At 46.2% G+C, this 24,243-nt stretch overlaps 1 protein-coding gene across 1 annotated transcript; it reads left to right on the top strand.

Moving 5' to 3' along the window:
- Nucleotides 1-363: 363 nt before the first annotated feature.
- ACTR5 (actin related protein 5) lies at nt 364-23,990 on the top strand. The gene is made up of 9 exons (XM_040437114.1): nt 364-730; nt 1,972-2,201; nt 4,572-4,741; nt 4,924-5,141; nt 6,371-6,532; nt 6,614-6,724; nt 6,816-6,955; nt 22,742-22,874; nt 23,078-23,990. The coding sequence occupies exons 1-9, from the start codon at nt 377-379 to the stop codon at nt 23,336-23,338; spliced, it is 1,779 nt and encodes a 592-aa protein (XP_040293048.1). The 5' UTR covers nt 364-376; the 3' UTR covers nt 23,339-23,990.
- The last annotated feature ends 253 nt before the right edge of the window (nt 23,991-24,243 follow it).

Below are 24,243 nucleotides of genomic sequence, written 5' to 3'. Positions count from 1 at the left end.
TGCGGGGCGGTGCTGGGCTCCTTCACGCTGGACTAGTCTCAGGTTAATTTACATATCTATAAAATCGGTTTTTTTTTTCACACGTAATAAAAGCACACAGAGCTATGGGGACTGGGTATTGCGGATGTGCTAGCGGCCATCTAGCAACCCATGTCCTCAGCTCTATACACAAAATCCCGGTGACAGGTTCCCTTTAAGGGTTTGTCACAAATGTTCCCCTGAAATTTACCAAAATACACACACAAAAGTAAAAACTTGTTCGGCAAAATCTGTTTTTTGTCACAATTCTCTGGCTGCCTCTCCAGGAACACTTCTACCCGGGAACCTAGTTTCAGAGTGCAGGCGGACATGTTTACGGGCGGACACATTGTGCAAAATGGCTGCGCCCAGACCGGCGAGTAATGTATTCACATTCCGGGATGCTCGGGCCGTCCCTGACCCGGTCCAGGAGCCGGTGCTGGATGGTCCGGCTGTGCTCGTGTTGGACAATGGCTCCTTTCAGCTACGAGCAGGATGGGCGGGAGTGGGACCCAAGATGCAGCTCCGTTCGGTGATAGCACGGAGCCGCGGCGGGCCTCGCAGCCTGAGCCGTGTGGGGAACGATATACCGAGCCTGGAGCCGCTGAGGTGGCTGCTCCGGACGCCGTTTGATAAGAACCTGCCGGTGAATCTGGAGCTGCAGGAACTGCTGTGTGATCACGTGTTCGAGAGACTGGGAGTGACGTCACAGGTGACTGATCTGCAGCGCTGTACACTGCCGTGAAAGGTGGGGGGGAGCAGCTGCGCATGTGCGGCCACCCTCTGGCAGGAGAACAAGCCGCCCATGCGCAGTAGCTGGAGATAGGAGCAGGCCCCAGCACCAGTCTGATATTGGTGGCATATGATAGTGACATGCTGTCAGTGTCGCAGATGGGAATAAGGGAAAAAATAGTTTTTTTTTTTTTTTTTTTACATGTGTTTTTTACAATAGTTTTTTTTTTTTCAAGTGGAGGCAAAAAAAATCAGTTGCTGAATCGGCCTTCAATTCAAAGTTTTTCTCTCTAAGTTTGGACATGCACTCGTCAGACCCTTTTACACGCCATGAATTCCCATTGAAATCAATGGAGGCAGATACAAGGTGCTTTCCATTCTGCTTGTGACACGAAAAATGCGTGAAGATAATATGGGGGAGATTTATCAAGCTTTTGTGTGTATCTGGCGTAAAAAAAAAAAGTCACACATTTTGGTGCAAGTCCCAATTTGTGGCAACATTTTCAACTTTTCGACATAATCCGACCTGCCCAAAGATGCAGACACGTGAACGGGGACCGCCTTCAGCATCTTCTGTGACTTGTGGGTAATTAAAGAAAAAAACAACAATCCGCTTGCTCGTTCATCCTGTCATACTATCGCTGGAGGCGGGTTACTTTTCCGTGGGCCACCTCCCTGTAGTATCTCGAATGAACGACTCAGCCGCGAGGTGAACAAAGTCTTAGGCCTCATGCACACGACCATATGTATTTTGCGGTCTGCAAAAAACGGATCTGCGAAAAATATGAATGACGTCCGTGTGCATTCCGTATTTTGCGGAACGGAACAGCCGGCCTCTAATAGAACAGTCCTATCCTTCTCTGTAATGCGGACAATAATAGGACATGTCCTATTTTTTTGCGAGAACGGACATAAGGAAACGGAATGCACACGGAGTAACTTATTTTTCTTTTGTGGACCCGTTGAAATGAATGGTTCCGTATACGGTCAGCAAAAAAAAAAAAAAACAGAACGGACACGGAAAGAAAATACGTTCGTGTGCATGAGCCTTAACCTGTCGCCACTTGGTTTTCACTTCAGTTTTATTTGTGCGGTTTAGAAATAGTTTCTTCTTACTGCTTGGAAACTGTCAGCAAGTTGCTGCAGGAGGATCTGTTCCTTTTATTCCAGTAGCCGATGTTACTTTATCCTTCTTGCTAATACTTTTGTCTCCCTGTACAGGGCTGCGTTGATCACCCCATTGTGTTTACAGAAGCACCGTGCACCCCGCTTCATGTCCGACAGATGGTGTCCGAGCTCCTGTTCGAGTGTTATCAGGTTCCTAAAGTGTCATTTGGGATTGATGGCCTGTACAGCTACTACCACAACAAAAGGGAAACGCCGCCCACCAGTGCCATTGTGGTGTCCTCTGGCTACCACTGTACTCATATACTTCCTGTCCTGAATGGCAGGTAAGTTCAACACATCTATCAGGTGACTGTATTTAAAGGGGTATTCCCATCGCACACCCCTGTCTTACAATGAGGTGACAGCCAGAGTTGGTCGGAACTACCGAAAAGGCATGGTGGGCTGTCCTATACTTACCATAGCTCCCATTACTGTAACACCTTAACATTATGTGATGTACCTGTACGTCATGTGCGTTAAGCGGTTGCGCAGGACGTGCTAATGCTCCGAGATTGCTCCATACACAGCAGGTACTGACTTTCAATGGAGTTCATGACGGATCCGTCTTGGCAATGTTAAAGATAATACAACCGGATCCGTTCATAACGGAGGCAGACGGTTGTATTATCAGTAACGTAAGTGTTTTTGATGAACCCTGCCGGATCCAGCAAAACGCTAGTGTGAAAGTAGCCTAATACAGCAGACTCCAGTCAGCAGTGACCAGGATCGGCGATGACTCTGATCCCGGTCAGATGCCATAGTCTATAGCGACTGCAGCTTTTTGGGGGTTAGACAGACCTCTGATTGGAGCCCCCATGGCGAAATTGTAGGGCTCCGATCGCTTGCTATGACTGCCTGGGGCCCTGTGAAGGCTCCCAGGCCTGTCATAATGGGCTGCCTGCAAAGCTGTGCTGCTGGCATGTCCCTACATGTCTGTAGAAATCCCATAGGCTGCAATAGTAGTCTATTGAAGTCCATGGTACAGGTGATCAGAAGATCGCATGTACAGGTCCCCTAAGAGGACTAAATAGTACAGTAATAAAAAATTAAAAGTATAAAAAATATAATATTAAAAGTTCAAATAACCCCCCCCTTTCCCAATTTTGCATATAAAAATAAACAAAAAAAATGTATAATTGGTATCGCCGCATCTCAAAATGTCTGAACTATTAAAATATAAAATATTGTGCAAAGTGAACGCTGTAAAACAGAAAAAAAAAAAGAAACGATTTACTGTTTTTTGGTCAACTTGCTCCCCCCCTCAAGAAATCAAACAAACAGCGATCAAAAAGTCTCAAGTACTCTAAAATGGTGCCAATAAAAAGTCCCGCACAGCACTGTAGACTAAAATATAAAAAAGTTCTGCCTGCCAGAATACGGCAGTGCAAAAAATAGTAAAGTAAACTATATAAATTTGGTATTGCCGTAATCTTACTGACCCACAGAATAATGTTGTTGTGTCATTTTTGGCACATAGTGAATGCTGTAAAAACAAAACCATGGAAGGATTGCATTTTATGAAATTTTTTACTTGCCATTAAAAATACAACATGACCCACAAAAAGTAAGCCCTTATACAGCAATGTGAATGGAAAATGTGAAGCGATATGGCTCTTGGAAGGTGGGGAGGGGGCAGAAATTGTCTTTGTCCCTAAGGGATTAAAGGGTTATTCCCATCTTAGACATTAATGGCACATGCATAGGTTTTGGTCACTGAGGTAGAACCTGCTTCTGTCCCTGACTCCATTCTGGTGAAGGCAGCTGCTGGCCATCAAGTCCGGACATCCAGGTCACCAAGTGTGTGCAGCAGATCTCTTCTGTCAGAGTCATGGAAGTGACTGGAGACTGACAGAGCTGTGCACATGCCTGGTCCTTCATGAAAGGTGTTTTCTGTAATGATACAACCCCTTTAAAGGTACTTTCACGCTAGCGTTTTTCTTTTCCGGTATTGAGTTCCGTCCTAGGGGCTCAATACCGGAAAAAAACTGATCAGTTTTATCCTAATGCATTCTGAATGGAGAGCAATCCGTTCAGGATGCATCAGTTCAGTCCCTCTTACGTTTTTTGGACGGAGAATATACCGCAGCATGCTGCCGTTTTATCTCCGGACAAAAATACTGATCACATGCCGCATTCTGCATTAATTTACATTGAAGTGCATCCGGCATTAAGTGTTCTGGCCAAACGGATCCGTCTTTCCCGTCTGCGCATGCGCAGACCTTTTAAAAATGCAAAAAAAAATAATACCGGCTCTGTTTTTCCGGATGACACCGGAGAGACGGATCCGGTGTTTCAATGCATTTGTCAAACAGATCTGCATCCGGATCCGTCTGACAAATGCCATCAGTTTGCGTCCTTATTGCGGTATCCGGCAGGCAGTTCCGGCGACGGAACTGCCTGACGGAATCGTCTGCCACAAGTGTGAAAGTACCCTTAGGCTTATTGCACATTTGCGTTTGCCAGTCTGGCAGAGAGTAGCCTGGAGTAGCTACTGAAATGCCGTCTAGTCCCATTAACTATAATGGGGTCCGGCGGTGATCCAGTAAATGTGCTGAGAATCGGCCGGACAAATACCGCTGCACACTATTCTAGGCCTGCCGGCAGTGTGAGACAAGCCTTAGACGATCAGTGACTGACTATGAGTGATCTTGTAGGTTGGACGCCAAGAACTGCAAACGTATAAACATCGGAGGCTTCCATGCTGTGACCTATCTCCATCGCCTGCTGCAGCTTAAGTATCCAGGACACCTCTCTGCGATCACGCTGAGCCGCATGGAGGAGATTCTACATGAGCACTGCTATGTGCCAGACGACTACATGGAAGGTAAGACTGGATACACCATCTGGACTCAGCACACCCAATAAGATAAGTATGAAGTCAGAAAGGGCATGACAGCAAAGTAAGGTCATATGTAGATACCTGTGGTTTACCCATAATTTGAGACCTAAAGGGTTGGTGGCATCATCGATTAGTAATTCATTATCCTCTGTGCTCATATATAACAGAGCTCAAGAAGTGGCGCTGTCCTGATTACTATGAGGAGAACGTCCACAAAATGCAGCTGCCCTTTTCTTCCAAGCTCCTGAGCAGCACTGTGCCCTCAGAGGAGAAGCAGGAGCGCAGGCAGCAGCAGCTAAGACGTTTGCAGGAACTCAACGCGCGACGCAGGGAAGAGAAGCTGCAGCAAGACCAGGAACGGCTGGAGAGACTTCTATATATTCAGGTAGATGCAGCTGGCTTTTACACTGAAGCTTTGATATTGACCCTTCAGGTTCCTTGCAAGCACTGTAGAGGCTAGGCAATGCATAAAGGGCTATTCCCATCTCATAAAGTGATGGCATATTGCATTCTGTCCTCCAGGACCCCCAGCGATCCTGAGAATGCTGGGGCTGCAGCACTGATTGAGCAGTGCGGTCTCTTCACTGTTTGTTCCTGCTACCCGGCAATCCAGAAAAACCGCAGCCGGACCCCTTTCACTTGGGGAATGTAGCCGTGCTGCAATTCACATGCACATCAGATGGCCAGGGAAACAGTGTGCAGAACTGAATCAGCGCGGTGGCCCCTTCAGTCTCACGGTCATTCCCAGCAATCATTAAGAGATCGCACAGTCTAACAGTCTAACATCGATTTCTAAAATGAGGAAAGCTCCTTTAGCCCCTTAATGGGCCAAGAATATACATTCACATCCTTGGTTGGTAGGAGATGTATGGAGTGGATTTAAATAAGTTAAAAAATATATATATACTATGAAAAAAATATATAAAACGTAATCTCTATCGGCATGTCAGAAATATTAATATATCACAATATTTAGGACGTCCGTTGAACATCATAAAAAAAAAGAAAAGAAATCCCAATGTCAAAAAGTTGTCAGCTCGCCTCACCACAAAAAAAAAAGTTGAATAAAAAAAAATGATCAAAAAGCTGTATGCACACCATAATGATACCAATAACCAGCTACAACTCGCCTCGCAAAAAAAAACTAAAAATTGAAAAATTCTAAACTTATCTGTAGAAGATGAAGACATAAAACTAAACATAAAAAAGGAAATAAATGCAGAATAAATGTCATCTTTACCGCATAGCAAATAACATAAAAACAAAATCACTACATTAAACGTGGCTATTAAAACTTCTCCCACATAAAACAAGCCCTCATACGGCCAAGTGAATAGCCAGGCCAAGTGAATAGCAGCTGAGCTGCAGTACACCAGCGCGGCCACTAGACAGTAGATGGCGTCTTCTGCTTCCAGCTCCGTCCACTATGTTTTTATTTATTTGGCGCCAGTTGGACCCCTACCAATCTTTCATGATCTTTCCTGAGGATAGATAATCAATATCTAGAACCCGGAAAATAAGTACAGCTGGTTGTCTGGTGAGAGGCGACACTTCTAGCAGGTGAGATTTCTGGACTACTTTTTGCATCCGTAACTTTGCAGTTTTGATGAACAGGAACTTCTGGAAGACGGACAAGTGGAGCAGTTCCACAAAGCCTTAGTGGAGCTGAATATGGACTCTGCAGAGGAGCTACAGTCTTACATTCACAAGCTCAGTGTCGCGGTTGAGCAGGGCCGCCAGCGCTTCATGGGAGATTCAATAGACGGCAAACCACAGGTATGTCATCGTCATCATCACAGAATCCAGCCAGGTACTCTGTGCAGAGGTTGCACTAGCTGTCATTACTCTTACCTGTAGACCCCAGAAACAGCTGGGGGAGAAACAGAAGACATGGAAGGGATTTCTGAACTGGAACCTCTTGACTCTGAGGAGCAGATAGAACCTGAGAAGAGCACACCAAATGTCCAGGTACCGACTTTTTCTTTTCTAATGTGCAAATAATTGTATGATTTTAGACACTTTATCTGACGATATGCCACCTCCTTTTTATTCCTTCCAGCCCATGTTTAACATTGCGGAGTATCATCAGATGTATCTGGGCACAGAGAGGATTCGTGTTCCTGAAGTCTTATTTCAGCCTTCTCTCATTGGAGAAGACCAGGCTGGCTTGGCTGAGACTATGCAATATATGCTTGACCGGTGAGTATAGAATGCAGTTACACATATAGGGGGTCATTATGGGCGGCACAGTGGCTCAGTGGTTGGCACTGGTGTCTTGCAGCGCTGGGGTCCTAGGTTTGAATCTGACCAAGGACAACATCTGCATGGAGTTTGCATGTTCTCCCCGTGTTTGCGTGGGTTTCCTCCAGATTCTCCGGTTTCCTCCCACACTTCAAAGACATCCTGATAGGGACCTTAGATTGTGAGCCCCATTGGGGACAGTGTGACGCTAATGTCTGTAAAGTGCTGCGGAATATAGTAGCGCTATATAAGTGCGTAAAATAAATAAATACATTTATTAAGACTGGTGTTTTAGACGCTGGTCTAAATAAGCCCCTGCACTGGCGGTGGATCCGCCGAAGTTATGAAGGGGCGCCGGCCTCTACATAACTTCGGCGTCTCCTGTGCCAGTCTAAATGTAAGCCAGCTACTTTGCTGGCTTACATTTAGGCTACGTCTACACGACGACATTTGTCGCGCGACATTTTGTTGCACTAATGTCGCGCGACAATTTTTATAATGGCAGTCTATGGTGTCGCACTGCAGCATGCAACATGCTGCGACTGCGATGCAACAGTCGCAGAAAATCCATTCGAGGTGGATTTTTCTGCGACTGTTGCGTCGCAGTCGCAGCATGTTGCATGTTGCAGTGCGACACCATAGACTGCCATTATAAAAATTGTCGCGCGACATTAGTGCAACAAAATGTTGCGCTACAAATGTTGCAGTGTAGTTGTGCCTTATCTATCGCGCGACAAATGTCGTAGTGTAGACGTAGCCTTAGACCATCTTCTACGCCTAAAACAGGCATAGAAAATGATGAATCCCGTCCCGTTCCCTGCCCACACCACGCTTACTTTTTTATATCTGGCATGAGTGGTGAAAAGTTGCAGTTAGTGGTACAACTAACTGTTGCGCCATGATCTGCGCCTGAATAACGCCTAATATAGGCGTATTTCAAGATAATAAATGACCCTATGGAGTAGCACCACAAGTAAAGTTTCACCTTCACACTAAATCACAGCTGCAATCACTTCTGCACCTCCCATATTCTTCAGAATGAGGTTTGCAGAAATCCATGTTGTTGAAGAATAGATTTTTCAGTTGCAGACCTGGCTATACTTTTGAGACCCTTACTATTTGCTGTGTGAATAGGCGGTTTAGACTTTCATATACCCTGTATCTCACCATGTGAATACTTTAATGTTATTAATAGCTTGAACTGTATCTGGAAATTCATGCAAACTTTAGGGTCCATTCACACGTCCGTTGTTTCTTTCCAGATCTGTTCCGTTTTTTGCGGAACAGATCTGGACCAGATCTGGACCCATTCATTTTCAATGGGTCCTGAAAAAAAAATCAGACATTGAGCTGTCCGATTTTTTTCAGGACCCATTGAAAATGAATGGGTCCAGATCTGGTCCAGATCTGTTCCGCAAAAAACGGAACAGATCAGGAAAGAAACAACGGACGTGTGAATGGACCCTTAAAGCGACCATCGGGTACAAGATAAATAATTCACATTAACTGGGGAACAAACAGAACAATTACATGGTGACCTCCTTTTCATCTTTGCAGCTGCAGATCCACTAATTTCCCTGGCTCCCCTTCTGTCATTCAAGGTGGCCACATCGCTGCTCAGACTACCTGAGGCTCTTGGATTGGCTAGCACTGTTCACATGAGCAGTGCTGGCCAATCTGAGGGCAGCAGGAAGTGTCTTGGACCACCAAATGCACAGTATACCCTAGGTATTCTGAGAAGCTGTGCGGCCATCCTGGATCATAGAGGAGGAGCCCAGGAATTGGAAGATCTGCAGCTGAAGAGGAGGTCGCCAGGTAAATGTGCTTTCTGTTTGTTCCCCCGTTAATGTGAATTTTTTTCTTTTGAACTGGAGGGTCGCTTTAATAAGGATAAAATATTAAGATCAACAGCATTTTTCCTGCTAAGTAAAGGCTAAGTGAATAACAAGCAGCAGCCAGACTAACAAAGGCTAGGGGGATGTTGAGGCCTTTATGGGTCTTTTTCAAACAGTCGGATAGCAATCAGCAGAGAAACTCGTAGTTTAAAAGGTAACTAACCTTTTAGTTAAAGTGTACCTAAACTTACAAATAAGCTCTATTAAAACCTACTCTAAATGTGACTAAATGAATTTTTGGAATATGCTTTATTATTATTCCTTTTTTTTTTTTTTACTTTTCTTAGCGAAATAGGCGCCTGAAGTTCAGGTGAATCCGTACTCCATGACACTGCTGTTTATAGGAGTATGGGTTCACTGAGGTCCATAGTACATTTCTCCTCCTGCTTGTGCCCACGCTGTTAAATCCTCACATAACCTATCTATGCCAGGCTTTAGGAGAGCAACGCTGGTACAGGCAGGAGCTGTCATGTGTTATGGAGTTCCTGCCCGTACAGCACTCAGTGCGGCCTCAGTGATTCCATACTCCCATACACAGCAGTGTATAGTAGTAGGGATCCTAAAGTGCAATAGGCGCCTGAACAATAAAAGTAAAAAAAAAAAGAAAATTAAAGCATATAACAAAAAATAATTGAGTCACATTTAGAGTAGGTGTCAATAAAGCTACTTTGTAAATTTAGGTACACTTTTACTTTTTTTTTAAACTATTCTAAATGGGCCGTAATTCATTTTTGAAGTATATTTACTTATTGAGATAATAGGCACCTAAAGTTCAGGGTGTCTATAGCACGTTGGAATCCGTACACTCCTGACATGTCAGTGGTGTATGGGTTTAGAGATGCCACTGTACTGCAGGCATAAGGGCTGCAGTGAGAAATGTACAGGCAGGAGCACACATCGCTGCTCCTGCCTGTGCTCACTCCTGCTCTGCTGAAGCCTGGCATAGCATAGATGATGTGCTCTGCCATGTGTGCTTTTGCTTGTACATCGGTGTCTGCAGTACAGTGGAATCCGTACACTCCTATACAGCTGACATGTCAGGAGTGTACAGATTCCAAAGTGCTATAGACACCCTGACCTTCAGGATCAGGTGCCTATTATGTCACTACTACAGTAAATTAAGGTATATTACAAAAATGTATTATGGCCCATTTAGAAAAGTTTAAAATAAAGTTAACTAAAGGGTTAGTTATCCTACACACTATGAGCATGCACCAGCCACTGCTGTAGTGGTTAAACTGGTCTATGGCTTCCACCGATGCCACTCTGATTATTTCCACCGATGCAGCAAATCACTTATCTCAGCGCTTGTATTGTATATGATGGTCTAGGAAAGCGATAGCGCTGCAGCGGTCAGGTGGAATACTCAGGGATGTCATCGCTGCAGCCAAACAGCAGAAGTGGAAGCCACGGAGGATGAAACAGATGAGTCTATGTTATATTATTATATTTATTATCACAGAATGATGCTGCTTTGGTTGAGTTTTTTTTAATAACTCTGAGAACCTTTCTTTTTGTATTTAAATATTTTTATTTTTCAGCATATAAAAATAGACAAAAATCAACAAGACATAGGCAATGATATTTCCTAAATATGCATAAACATTTGTTGCACTATTATCATTAATCATCAGGAATCTATCATTATCCTATCTCTTTTCTCATATCATACATGTATAAAGGCAGATTATAAACAAACCACCATCTTCCTCATCTAGCCACAAATATTTCTGTTTAAGCCTAACCCTTTTTTTTCCCCATATGAGATCATTTATCAACCCTTCCAATACATTGAAAAAATGATCACCTATCCACACGGGGCAGGAGGAAATAATATAAAGGATCTGTGGCAACAAAATCATCTTAATAATAGCAATTCGGTCTGCCTGTCTAAGGCCTCTTTCACACTTGCGTTGTCCGGATCCGGCGTGTACTCCACTTGCCGGAATTACACGCCGGATCCGGAAAAATGCAAGTGAACTGAAAGCATTTGAAGACGGAGCTGTCTTCAAATTGCGTTCAGTGTTACTATGGCAGCCAGGACGCTATTAAAGTCCTGGTTGCCATAGTCGGAGCGGGGAGCGGTATACTTACAGTCCGTGCGGCTCCCGGGGCCCTCCAGAATGACGTCAGAGCGCCCCAAGCGCATGGATGACGTGATCGCATGGATGACGTCACTCTGAAGCGCCCCGGGAGCCGCACAGACGGTAAGTATACTGCTCCCCCGCTCCCCGCTACACTTTACCATGGCTGCCAGGACTTTAGCGTCCCGGCAGCCATGGTAACCATTCAGAAAAAGCTAAATGTCAGCTCCGGCAATGCGCCGAAACGACGTTTAGCTTTAGGCCGGATCCGGATCAATGCCTTTCAATGGGCATTAATTCCGGATCCGGCCTTGCGGCAAGTCTTCAGGATTTTTGGCCGGAGCAAAAAGCGCAGCATGCTGCGGTATTTTCTCCGGCCAACAAACGTTCCGTTCCGGAACTGAAGACATCCTGATGCATCCTGAACGGATTTCTCTCCATTCAGAATGCATTAGGATAATCCTGATCAGGATTCTTCCGGCATAGAGCCCCGACGACAGAACTCTATGCCGGAAGACAAGAACGCAGGTGTGAAAGAGCCCTTATCAATAATTTTTGCCAAATATTTATTTTATTTTTAACCCTGCTAAACAGAGGGGAAATATTGAGTTCTATATACTCCTTAATCCTTGCACTAATTTTTATTCCAAGATATTCCAATGATTCTGTAGGTTTTAGTATTTTTACCTTAATATCCGTTCGCCTGGTTTCATAGCCGATTGGGAGCAGCACCGATTTCGTCCAATTCACCCTAAGGCCAGAGATTTGGCCAAACTGGTTTACAATTCCCATCAGGTATGGAACCATTGTCGCCCCCCCCTTCCAAAAAGATCAGGATATCATCCGCATATAAACCTATTTTGTCCAATGCACCCCTTCCCCCAAAACCCCTAATATTATCAACCTTTCTAAAGTGGTTTTCTGGGGAGATCAATTTTTCTCGCTCGTATCATTGGGGGACACAGGACCGTGGGTATAGCTGCTTGCTGCCACTAGGAGGCGACACTAGGCTAAGAAGTGATAACTCCTCCCCTGCAGGCTATACCCCCTCCAGCCTGGAGAGAGCATATCAGTTTTTAGCTTAGTGTCGTAGGAGGCAGACCTCCCTGCTTTTGCAGGGCGGCTTACCTTTATTATTTTATCTTTTTCCTTTTTAGGTTTGAGGAAACAGAGTCGCCTAGCCACTCTGTCTACCCCGGGAGCAAGGCCGGTGTCGGAATCCCTCACCGCTCGCCCTCCCCAAGAAACAAAAGTGGACCATGGCAGCCCAGCTCCCCTGCTTCCCGCCAGCCAAAGGGGTCACCTGAATCCAGCGAGACCCTCCGCCATTCCAGTCTCCTGCCACTTCGGGTGCCAGCGGCTGAAGAGGTGACCCTGCTGGTACTCTGAGAAAGGGTGAAGAGAAGAGGATGAAGATGGGGTGAGTAGTCCGCATTGGGTAAGTATCCTCAGCCCCCCCGTCCCCTTGGTCACCTCATCATAAGATGGAGGACATTTTTCTTCAAGTGGGCCATTCCCTGGTGAGGGCCCCACATTACCTCAGGCCCCAATGTAGGTTTTGGACTTCTGTCCATATCTGGGGGCCTGGGTTCTCCTATCTAGTTATTTATATTCGTTCCGGCCTGCGGGGTCTGCGTCCACTATCTAAAGGCGCATTTCTAGCAATCTGCAGCCTCACGTTATACGGCCTGCGGGGTGAGCTCCCGTGGCGGGTATGCAACCAGGGCGCTTGAGAGCGCCACTCCGGACACTCCACTTCCCGGCCGGCTATTCGTTCGGCCGGCGCCAAAAATTTAGGCCCCGGCTTCTCTTCGGGCCTACCGGTACTCAGCCCGTGCAGTTTTTTTGCGGCCACGGGATGGGTTCCCGCAGCAGGCGGACGCGAGTGGACACATCTGCCCACTGATCCAAGTCCCTCTGTGGTAGCCGGCCGGCAGTACCGCCCGGCCGGCTGTGCGCCGAACTTTATGTCCCGGCTTTGCGGCCTACTAGGCTGCAACTTTCATTCCGGTTATGGAGGGGGCGGGTTCGTCCTTTAGGCGCGAATTCTCCCCGACTAGCGGTCCCTCCTCCCCCAGGTGCCCGCTGAGCTCCGCCGCCGGTCCTCTGAGCTGGGTTAACCCTTTATGGCAAGTCGCATTTTTGCAGCCGGCACTGGATTATCCAGTGTCCCCTTTCTGCAGGCCAAATACCTTAAGTTTAGGAATTTAACCCCTTCCTGCCGCTTATTCATTTAGCGGGGGCATCACAGGTAGTCCTGCCCCCCTCAGTCCACTTCACCGCATGTCCACCCTGGTGGTGGGGTACGGGACTGGGCCCATGTCCTATCCGGACAGGGGAGCATTGCTCACAGTTTCCCAATCCGCCCTCCGGGGCTGTTTGGTTGATAAAGCACACATGAAGAATTCCCAGACCACCCTTCTGGGTCGTCTGGTGTATATGCCACCACCTGTGAAATCCAGGGGAGCACATCTGAAGGATTCCCAATCCGCCCTACGGGGCCGTTTGGTTGATAATACTCCACCTGCACAAATCCAGGGGAGCACATCTGAAGGATTCCCAATCCGCCCGCTGAGGCCGTTTGGTTGATTATACTCCACCTGCACAAAGCCAGGGGAGCACAGCTGATGGATTCCCAATCCACCCTCTTGGGTCATTTGGTTGATAATCCACATGCGCAATCCAACGGAGGACCTCTGGAACTTCCCAATCCACCCTCCTGGGTCGTGGGTTGATTGAGTACCGCCCACACAATCCAGTGAGCGGTCATGTAGAGATGCCGATTCCACCTCCTGGGTGGTTTGATTGTTATATCACCACCGACACAGCCTGCAACTGCCATGGCTAGATGCTGAGAGGTAGAGCTGCGCACGAGCAGGACACTTTCCTCCTCGGTCTCCTCCGCACCTCCACCCTTCCTCATTAGGGTGATATTCAGAACCCTCCCTTCTGGCAGGGGTTGGTTCTGAGGGAACAGGGGATCAGTTCTGCGGACTCTGATATGAATCCAGTTTAATCTTCTATGATTACATCCATACTACCAACAGTACTGATTATATGCATTACCCCCTTCCTTAGGCGGCATTTGCATTACTACTGGATACAGTACTTACCCTTTGTATTCCCTCCTTCCACAGGTGGACTGACTGCACTTGCACTGGTCAGTGCCAGCCATTCGCGTCCCCCCTTTCTGTAGTTGACGGATTTGCTGTTCCACTGGGTACAGTACTGGCATTATGCATTAGCCTCTCTCATAGGAGGCGTTATGGCTTTATCGCGGGTGGCAGTGTTTACTGTAAGCATTACCCCCTTATATAGGTGGAGGAATTTCTCTACCCACCGGGTACAGGACTAATCATATGCATTATCCTCTTCCATAGGGGTGTAATTCTCTACCATTGGGGTCAATTCCTGCTGGATGCGCTAACTCAGGATACAGTACTTCCTATATATTTTTCTCCCCTTCATAGGTGGAGTAATTGCACTTCCATTGAGTGCAGTGCTTACAGTAGGTGTTACCCCCTCCATTGGAAGGGTTATTACACTACCGTTGGATACGGTTCTGATTATCTCCCTACCTCCCTTCCTTGACGGAGGATTGCGCTACCACTGAATACTATTCAACAGTCGTGGCATTACCCCCTTCTACAACTAACAGGGAATCACTGAGCATCTATGCATGCTTTAATTCAACTAAGCCACGACACTAGATACCTTGGCTTCCTTCACAGGTGGGCCGTGGCAACAGTCGTTACCATTGGTGCCTGGTACTCTTCATCTAGTGGTATATGGATACTGGGGCTGCTCCCATATTGTATCCTCCCTTTTCTTCTGGTACTGGTTGTTGGCGCAGATATGTCGACTTTTGTTCTCTCAGGGGGGTCCCTCAGCAACACTCAGGTGCCCTAGAGATTCCCAACCCCATGGGCCTCCACCGTTCAGGTCGGTCAGAAATTGGTCCTCTACAACGTGTGGTGTGCACGCCATTATACAAATGTTGTGATTACGTTCCAGCGAGCCCAAGGTTGCACTGACTCTGTATTCTGGGCCACCACTCTTCCTTATTAGGTGAGGGTGTTTTGCTGGCATTCTGCATTGGCTACTACGGCGTGTTCTCTAAGCAGGGGAAGTTTTCACATTAGGGCCGGAGATCGAACTCGCGGCAGTGGGACAGCCCCCCTCAGATAGGGGTTCTACCCTGGCACTGCTTCGGCGGTTGCTCCTGTTCTGCCCCCTTTTTAGACGGAATGCCTCAGGATGGCTCTAGTTGACGGAGATAGCAGGGTGCCATGCTACTTCTGGGTGTCCTTAGGCCTCTCCCTCAGTTTTACGCTGGGAGGAGCAGGCTGTAGCTCTTACTGTACAAGGGGTATTTGCACCTCCACTACATGCTAGGGTTCCTACTGCACAGTTCCTACGTCAGACGGCGGTTTCTTCTGACTCTGGAATTGGTATCCTCTACGGTGTGGCCTCCTCCTCAGCTGAAGTATGGCGTTTGCGTTACTCTGGTGGCTTCCCTTGTATGGGCTCCTCCTCAGGCGGTGTATTACATTACCAAGAGATTCTGTAAAGTGCCAGTCTCTGATGACAACTATTGTTCTTGTGTCGTCAACTCGGGTTTTGCATTGGCGTAAATGCCATAGCTATCAGCACCTTACTTTGGGTGCGCTCGACTGGGTAGCTTAGTCCCTGCGGCACTCGTCTACCACTACAGTGATACCTTCCTTCAGATATGATTACTTCTGTGTCACCTCAAGCGATGGTGGTCATTCCTTTCACTGCTCCTTCCGGGGGTGGACTACGGTCCCCCCACGCCAGGCTGAGCGGGTGTCTGTCACGCCTTGCCACCACTGGTAGGGATTTCGTTCCTGGAACGGAACACCCTTTTTCCCCTCCCCTCCATGACGGCACCTTACTTGGAGATTATCCTCCTCCTCCAGCCAGGCAGGGACAGGAAGGTTCAAAAGGGCCCGCCTCCTCACTTATCTTCAGTGTCTTCCTGTCCCTGCCAGGCGGAAGATAGGACGTTCGTGCTCCGGTCGGGAGCTATCGCGGAGTTGCGGGTGCATTGCGCCAGCCACGGTCTTACCTTGGGCAAGTAAGGCCGTTCCATGGAGCCTGCCGCGGTCCTCTCCATATTCAAAACTCGCGCGCGCCAGCGCGTAGTGACTGGCCGCGGCAACCGGACACTCAAAGAAGTACTTCCGGTTTCTAGGCTGCCTGCTGCCCGAGATTCTCGGCTCCGGCGGGTGACGTCATCTGGGGGCCTAATGGTGGTAGCCGGAGAGTTGCCGGGCCGGATGACGTCGGAGGTCCTGGGGAGACTTCCGGCCTACGTAGTTTTAAAAACTGGCGCCCTGGTCAAGTCGGATGTCGGCCTCTGACCAGAGAGTTTGCAAGTTTCCTGCAGCCTCAGATATCCGCACTTATGGATCAGGAGGAAGCTATGGACCAACCTGTAGCTGTGAGTGACATCCAGGTTGTGAGTATGGAATGCTGCTTGCACTGTTATTAAATCTTTCTCATTCTTTCCCCTTTTCTGTATGGAAGAGTGACAAAGATAGCTCTGTAAAACCTAAAATATCGCCGAAATCTAAAATACCCAGATGTCGCGTATGTTCGGCCAAACTCCCCGAAAATTACGCTAAAAAACTGTGTGGTAAATGCATTGATAGCATTGTTAGGGAAGAAGTCCCGTCCCTAAAACAGGAATTGCAGTGCCTGATTAAGCAGGAAATAAAAACCGCTTTTTCAGATTTTTCTGCAGCCGCTAGCGTTCCGTCAACATCAAAACAGGAGCCAAGGAAAAAATCCCCCATAAAAACCTCTTCATCCTCCTCTGATGTTTCTTCAGATAGTGATGAGGATAGTAACAACTCCGACTCAGATGGCGATTTTAAAAGTTATCTATTTTCTTCTGACGATATAAACGATCTATTGAAAGCTGTCAGGGATACCATGGAAATTAAGGAAGAAAAAGTACATAGGTCCGCCCAGGATAGAATGTTTTCAGTGTTAGAAACTAAGAAGAAAATGGTATTTCCGGTACACAAAAATCTGCAGTCTCTTATCTTGAGGGAGTGGAAAAATCCTGACAGGAAGGTTTTTTTACCCCGAACAATTAGGAAAAGGCTTCCTTTTGACGAAGAAGAATTGTCCCCGTTCTTGAGTTGTCCTAAAATTGATGTTTCACTCTCCAAACTAGCTAAAGGTTCTTCTTTGCCATTCGAAGATACAGGATCATTGCGTGATCCTATGGACAAAAAAGTGGATGCTAATCTTAAAAGAACCTGGGATGCGGTCGCGGCTTTGTTTAAACCCAATATCGCGGCCACGTCCGTTGCTAGGTCTCTAAAAAGTTGGTTGGAACAACTAGATGTACTCTTAAAATCCAATACTCCATATGAAAATTTTGCAGACTCCTTCCCTCTTTTATTAAAGGCCGTAGATTTTTTGTCAGACACAACAGCGGATTCTGTCAGGCTGGCCGCAAGAGCTACGGCTTTAGCCAATAACTCTAGAAGGGCACTTTGGCTAAAAGCTTGGTCCGGAGACACAGGTTCCAAAGCAAAACTATGTAACATCCCGTTTTATGGTAATCTTCTCTTTGGTCAGGACTTAGATAAAATTCTAGAGAAAGCTTCTGATTCCAAAAAGAACTTCCCAGAGGATAAAAAGAAGAGGAAAGCTCCCTTTTTTCATTCCCAAAAAAAGGTTAGTTTTCAAAATAAAAGGAGTAAAACGGAAAACTGGAGATCAGGAAGACAGAAAGGGAAGGGTTTTATGTTCTCTCCCCGTTCCGAGGAATCTTCCAAGAAATGACGCCAGAGCCCCAGTGGGGGGAAGACTGGGGAAATTTGTGGATTGCTGGGAAAAATACTCATGCAGCCACTGGTTACTAAATACCCTCCACAAAGGATACAGTATTCCCTTTGTCAAAAGTCCCCCCTCTTTATTTGTTCAGACTCCAGTTCAGAGCTCGGAACATCTCCAGCTTTGCATGGAACAAGAATCGAACTGCTAGTTCAGATGAGCGTCTTGGTTCCGGTACCAACGAACCAAGTCGGTCTGGGCTGTTATTCCAGGGTGTTCTTAGTAAAAAAAACAAATGGGAAACTGCGTCTCATCATAAATATGAAAGCCCTGAACAGGTCCATAAAGTACGAAAAATTCAGGATGGAATCTATAAGAACCACGGTCAAAGTTCTACAAGAAGGGGTGTTTCTAGCATCCATAGATTTAAAAGATGCATATTTTCACGTACCCATTCATCCAGGGTCTCAACCGTTCTTGAGAATAGCGGTATGGGTCCAAGGGCATCTAAAACATTTCCAGTTTCAAGCTCTACCCTTTGGGATAACGACGGCCCCCAGGCTTTTTACAAAAATTATGCTAGAGGCAATAACCCCTCTGGGGAGGGAAAAAATAATGATAATCCCATACCTGGACGACCTTTTAATAGTGGGGGACTCCCAGAAAGACCTAGAGATCAATCTATCCAAAACGATAGACAGACTGGAGGAACTGGGTTGGATTTTAAATCGGGAAAAGTCCCACTTAGTTCCCACACAAAGAATAGTTTTTTTGGGAATTCTCATAGACTCGGTGAGCCAAAAATGCTTTTTACCAGCAGAAAAGATCACAAAAATCCAATCCCAAGTAAAACAATTCAGGCAACAAAGATCCCACACCATAAGACAAACGATGGCCCTGATAGGATCCTTTACAGCTTGTATCCCGGCAGTGAAGTGGGCGCAAATACATTCCCGTCCTCTTCAGACGTTCATGTTAAAAATATGGAACCGAAGACAAGATTCCCTAGACAGTCTAATAACAATTCCGGATCCAATTCGGTCCTCACTAAAATGGTGGGAATCAAATTTAAATTTACAGAGGGGAGTTCCTTGGATAGTGAGAGATCAGTTGATCCTCACCACGGATGCCAGTCTATGGGGCTGGGGAGCACATCTCCAATCAGTGTCAGCCCAAGGGGAGTGGTCACAATCCCAGAAGAGGTACTCGTCAAACCACCGGGAACTTCTGGGGGTGTGGGAGGCTCTGAGTTACTTCTCAGAAGAATTAAAGAGGTCCAACGTACAAATAAGGTCCGACAACAAGACGGTGGTTGCATATATAAACCACCAGGGAGGAACAAAAAGCAAACAACTTCAAGTCCTAGCCAACAAGATTTTCTTGTGGGCGGAGGAGAATCTCCTCTCCCTATCAGCGATTTTTCTAAAAGGGACACAAAACATCCAAGCGGATTTCCTCAGCCGCAAGAAATTAGATCCGGGGGAGTGGAGTTTAAAAGAGGAAATTTTCCAGACCTTAACACAAAGGTGGGGTCTTCCCCAAATAGACCTCTTTGCAAACAAAATAAATGCAAAATTACCAACTTATTTTTCCCTAGATCCATGGGATCCGAGAAGTGCAGGAACAGATGCACTAGCTCTTCCTTGGAATTTCCAACTGGCATACTGCTTCCCACCTCTGCCTCTGATTCCAAGGGTTCTCAGGAAAATAAAAGAAGAGAGGGCCGAGGTAATCATAATTGTTCCCAACTGGCCGAGGAGATCCTGGTTTCCTCTCCTGGCAAAGATGTCCAAGGAGGATCCATGGATTCTACCCTGGTCGGAAGACCTCCTCTGTCAAGGACCAGTTTTCCACCCAAAGACGCAAAGTCTGCATCTCTCTGCTTGGATCCTGAAAGGGCAGTCTTAAAATCTAAGGGTTTATCGGACAGAGTAATTAATACCATGCTAGCCGGCAAAAAAGATGTCACTAATAAAATTTACCGCAAAATCTGGAATAGATATGTTTCCTGGTGTTCAGAAAATACTTCTAACTCTGTGGGGAGTATTCTGTCTATTCTAGATTTTCTTCAAGAAGGTTTTAATAAAGGGTTAAAACCTAGCACTCTTAGAGTCCAAATTTCAGCTTTAAGTGCCTATTTAGACGAAAAAATAGCTCTTAATCCGTGGATCATTCGCTTCATGAAGGGAACCGTCAGACTCAGACCCCGGAGTAGACCTCTGGTCGCTCCGTGGGATTTAAACTCTGTCCTCTCCGGTCTCACTAAACCCCCCTTTGAGCCCTTAGAGTCAGCAAATATCAGATATCTGACCCTTAAAACAGTATTTCTAGTGGCCATTACCTCGGCACGTAGGGTTAATGAGATACAGGCTTTCTCGGTTAAAAAACCCTTCATGACGATCAGGGACGACAGAATAATTCTAAGTTTCGACAATTCCTTTCTACCTAAGGTTGTCTCGGAGTTCCATAGGATGGAGGAGGTGGTTCTTCCTTCATTCTGTGAAAATCCCAAATCTAAAAAAGAAGAGGTTTTTCACACTTTGGATGTCAGAAGGTGTGTTCTGAAGTATATATCAGAAACTAAAGACTGGAGAAAATCTAATAACCTATTTGTCCAATTCTTAGGGAGTAGGAAAGGATTAAAAGCGTCCAAACCGTCTATTTCACTCTGGTTAAAATCGGCTATCTCAGAAGCCTACATAGCAGTAGGGGAACGACCCCCGGTAAATATCAAGGCTCATTCAACAAGGGCAGTTTCGACTTCATGGGCGGAAGAAGCATCCGCTTCCTTGGATCAGATCTGTAGGGCAGCAACCTGGTCGAATCCTCATACCTTTGTAAAACACTATAGGATAGATATTGATTCTAAAAGAGACCTATCCTACGGTAGGAAAGTTTTACAAGCAGTAGTCCCTCCCTAATTGACTAATCTGTTAGTTCTCCAAGTAAGGTGCCGTCATGGAGGGGAGGGGAAAAAGTTGAATTAGTCTTACCGGTAATTCCTTTTTCGCGAATCCTCCATGACGGCACCGCTTATATTCCCCCCCCAAAAAAAAAAAAAAAAAAAAGACTAGTTATAAAATTAAATAATTAGTCTAGAGTTATATGTATGAGATTTAATATGTATAACAGAGAATAGATAAATCACTGGTGAAGGTCACGAATGAGTGTGTAAGTTTAGGGCCTGTCAAGTCCAGAAGACACTGAAGATAAGTGAGGAGGCGGGCCCTTTTGAACCTTCCTGTCCCTGCCTGGCTGGAGGAGGAGGATAATCTCCAAGTAAGGTGCCGTCATGGAGGATTCGCGAAAAAGGAATTACCGGTAAGACTAATTCAACTTTTTCTTTCCTGTCCTTCCTCTAGCTGGATTGCTGACCATCTTTCCCTTCAGTCTACTCGACCGGTAGCAAAGGGTTGTATAGCTATGGAATCCGGGATCTATTTTTTTCCACGGAGAGTATTCTCTTTTCTTGGTCTCGGCCCGGAAGTCAATATGGGGCTTATGGGGCTTTCCATTACCGGTTTCTTTTACCCAGAGGAGGATCCTGCGAACCTGGATTTTGGTTCCGCTTCCACAGTTGTGGCCAGCAACCAGCTTCGTCCCAACGATCTGTAGATCACTGGAGGCGTTTCAGGGACAGACAAGCCCTCCCTCTGGGACTTCTTCTTCTTTTTATTTCTAGGAAGGCGGCATTCCAGGTGGCAGGATCTTCCATCCGACGGCTTTCCGAGTTGATAGCGCCTTCTTGTACGTCCATTTGTCCTTTGTCATTTGCATCAGGCAGTGCTCCGCTCAGAATTTTCTTTCTTGCGGCAGGTCACCGCTTTCCAGGTCATCTCAGAAATGGTTTTCTCTTCTTTCTCCCTCGTATTTTTAAGGGCGGGCTCTACATCAGCCATCTATTTTGGCCTCTGAGATTTGCTGGTCCATATCTAGCGCGTTCCGCTGTACTTTTACCTGGTTATCTTGGAGGTCCTTGTCATAGCTGACGACTTCCAACGGGATGTTTTTTCCTGGGATGTCTGCCTGACAGTTGCTTCCTAGCGGAGTGATGGCCTGCCTGACCAGCGGTCGGCACTTCTCTGGTTCATCTACTCCAGGCATTGCTTCTAGAAGGCAGCGTCTTGGTCTTCCGGCAAGTTCACTGAGTTTTCCGGGGGCTTTCCTAGACATCGACTGTTGCTGCTCCAGGCAGCAAGATCTTGCATGGGCGTGTGATTTGTTTCCCTCCCCGTGGACTGCTTTAGGACGTCCCACGGTCCTGTGTCCCCCAATGATACGAGCGAGAAAACAAGATTTTTGTGAACTCACCTGTAAAATCTCTTTCTCGCGTAGTTCATTGGGGGACACAGCTCCCACCCAGTGTTCTGTTTGCCGCAAATAATGGCGGTTGGTGGGCCAGTATGGTCCTCAGTTCTGGTTCAATCTGACTGATGTTTGTCAGTTATTGGTTGTTTACTGTATGTTCTTTATAGATTTTTTTCTCCTACTCCTATTGCTTGGGCACAAACTGATATGCTCTCTCCAGGATGGAGGGGGCATAGCCTGCAGGGGAGGAGTTATCACTTCTTAGCCTAGTGTCGCCTCCTAGTGGCAGCAAGCAGCTATACCCACGTTCCTGTGTCCCCCAATGAACTACGCGAGAAAGAGATTTTACAGGTGAGTTCACAAAAATCTCGTTTTTTCAAAGGTTTAAAACACCCCAAAAAATAAACTTCCCATCTGACGCTCCAGTTTCTCTGCTTCTCTCCACTTCCTGGTCCGGACTCAACACGCAGGAATTGGCCTGGAACGCACACGCCGAGTAGAACCAGGAAGAGGAGAGCAGCGACGAAACTAGATCGTCAGGGGAGCGATGAGTAATTGTTTTTTTTCTTAATCCTTTGTGGCCCTTCATTTTAAAAAAATGTCTCCAAAAACCCCTTAGATACACCGCTTTCTATAATTCTCAGGTATCCACAAGAAGAGCAGCAGCAGCTAGTGCAGAATGTCTTCCTGACAGGCGGCAATGTGATGTATCCAGGAATTAAGGCTCGGATTGAGAAGGAACTGCTGCAGATGAGGCCTTTTGGTTCCACTTTTCATGTAAGATTACTCTGTCCTGTATCCTGCTCATTATTAGATCTTTAATGAATTTTAGTTTTCTAGATTTTATTATTTTTTACATATTTTACAGGCTTTTGAGGCCTTTAGTTTTTCTTTACTAACGTCTGCGTGAAGTTGTTGATGGACAGTGCTTTTGGATTATATGAAGTGTCATATAGTTTATGTTGCATTTCATTCTACAGGTGTCCTTGGCCTCTCATCCTGTCCTGGATACCTGGCATGGTGCCTCTGAATGGGCCCTCCAAAATCTGGAAACAGACGAGGGCTGGATATGCCGTAAGAATTATGAAGAGATGGGAGGAGAGTACCTAAAAGAGCATGTGGCGTCCAATCTTTACACATCCATTCGACTGCCCAAGCCAGCTCCCCGTAGCGCAGCGCCATCCAGCAGCCAGGAGTCAGAGAATATTCCACAGGGTAACCCAGGTGCTTCCCTGTCATAAGGCAAACGGTGCCCTGTGCATATTGAACATTGCTCTCAAGCGACTCTGGAACCCGATCATCGGGTGCTTTTCTGTCCAGAGAAGATGGATTGAAGGATCCAAGTGGCAAGTCTCTCCACTCCTGACTTGTTTTAGGAAATAGTTGTATTCCACATGATATGACGTTTTGCAGTTCCTCTATTATTCCTCAAAGAAGTTTATGACTAAAGGTACAACTGGGTGTTACCAGTAAGAAGTCTTGCATTGTCCAGTCAGTGCTGCCAGTGTTACACCTCCAACTGGTCACATGCAATTGTACATTTATTTTTTAAACTTCTCATAGAAATAGTAGAGGAATGGCACAACATAGAGTGATAAAAATGAATGCCGCAGAATAGCTGTGTCATGTGGAATACAATTAACCTACTGAAATAGACCTTTCAGGAGAGATGACAGGTGCTCTTTAACAATACAGACAGGCTCGGTAGATGAGACATTTTTCTCATTTTCTATGTATATTTATTTTTGTAATAAAGCCTGAAACCATCAAGAAACCTCATAATGTCTTCAATTCTCCACATCAGTCCTCAATTTAGACAGTTTTGCTGTCCGCAAATTGCAGATCTGCTAAACACGGATACCGTCTGTATGCATTCTGCATTTTGCGGAAAGGAACATCCTGCCTTCTATAGAACAGTCCTATCCTTGTCTGTAAAACGGATCAGAATACTACGTGTTCTATTTTTTTGCGGGGCCGAGGAACGGACATATAGATGCAGACAACACACACAGCGTGCTGAAGTGAATAGGTCTGCCAAAAATGGAGATCCGATGCAGAAAAAAATACGTTTGTGAGCATGAGCCCTTAAGCAAATTAAAAAAATCTAGGGTAGGGCTGGGCGATATAAAAAATATTTCCAGGATAA

Source organism: Bufo bufo, chromosome 6 (genome assembly GCF_905171765.1).
Source record: "Bufo bufo chromosome 6, aBufBuf1.1, whole genome shotgun sequence".
NCBI classification, from domain to species: Eukaryota; Metazoa; Chordata; class Amphibia; order Anura; family Bufonidae; genus Bufo; species Bufo bufo.
This window is presented reverse-complemented; position numbering and strand designations above follow the sequence as displayed.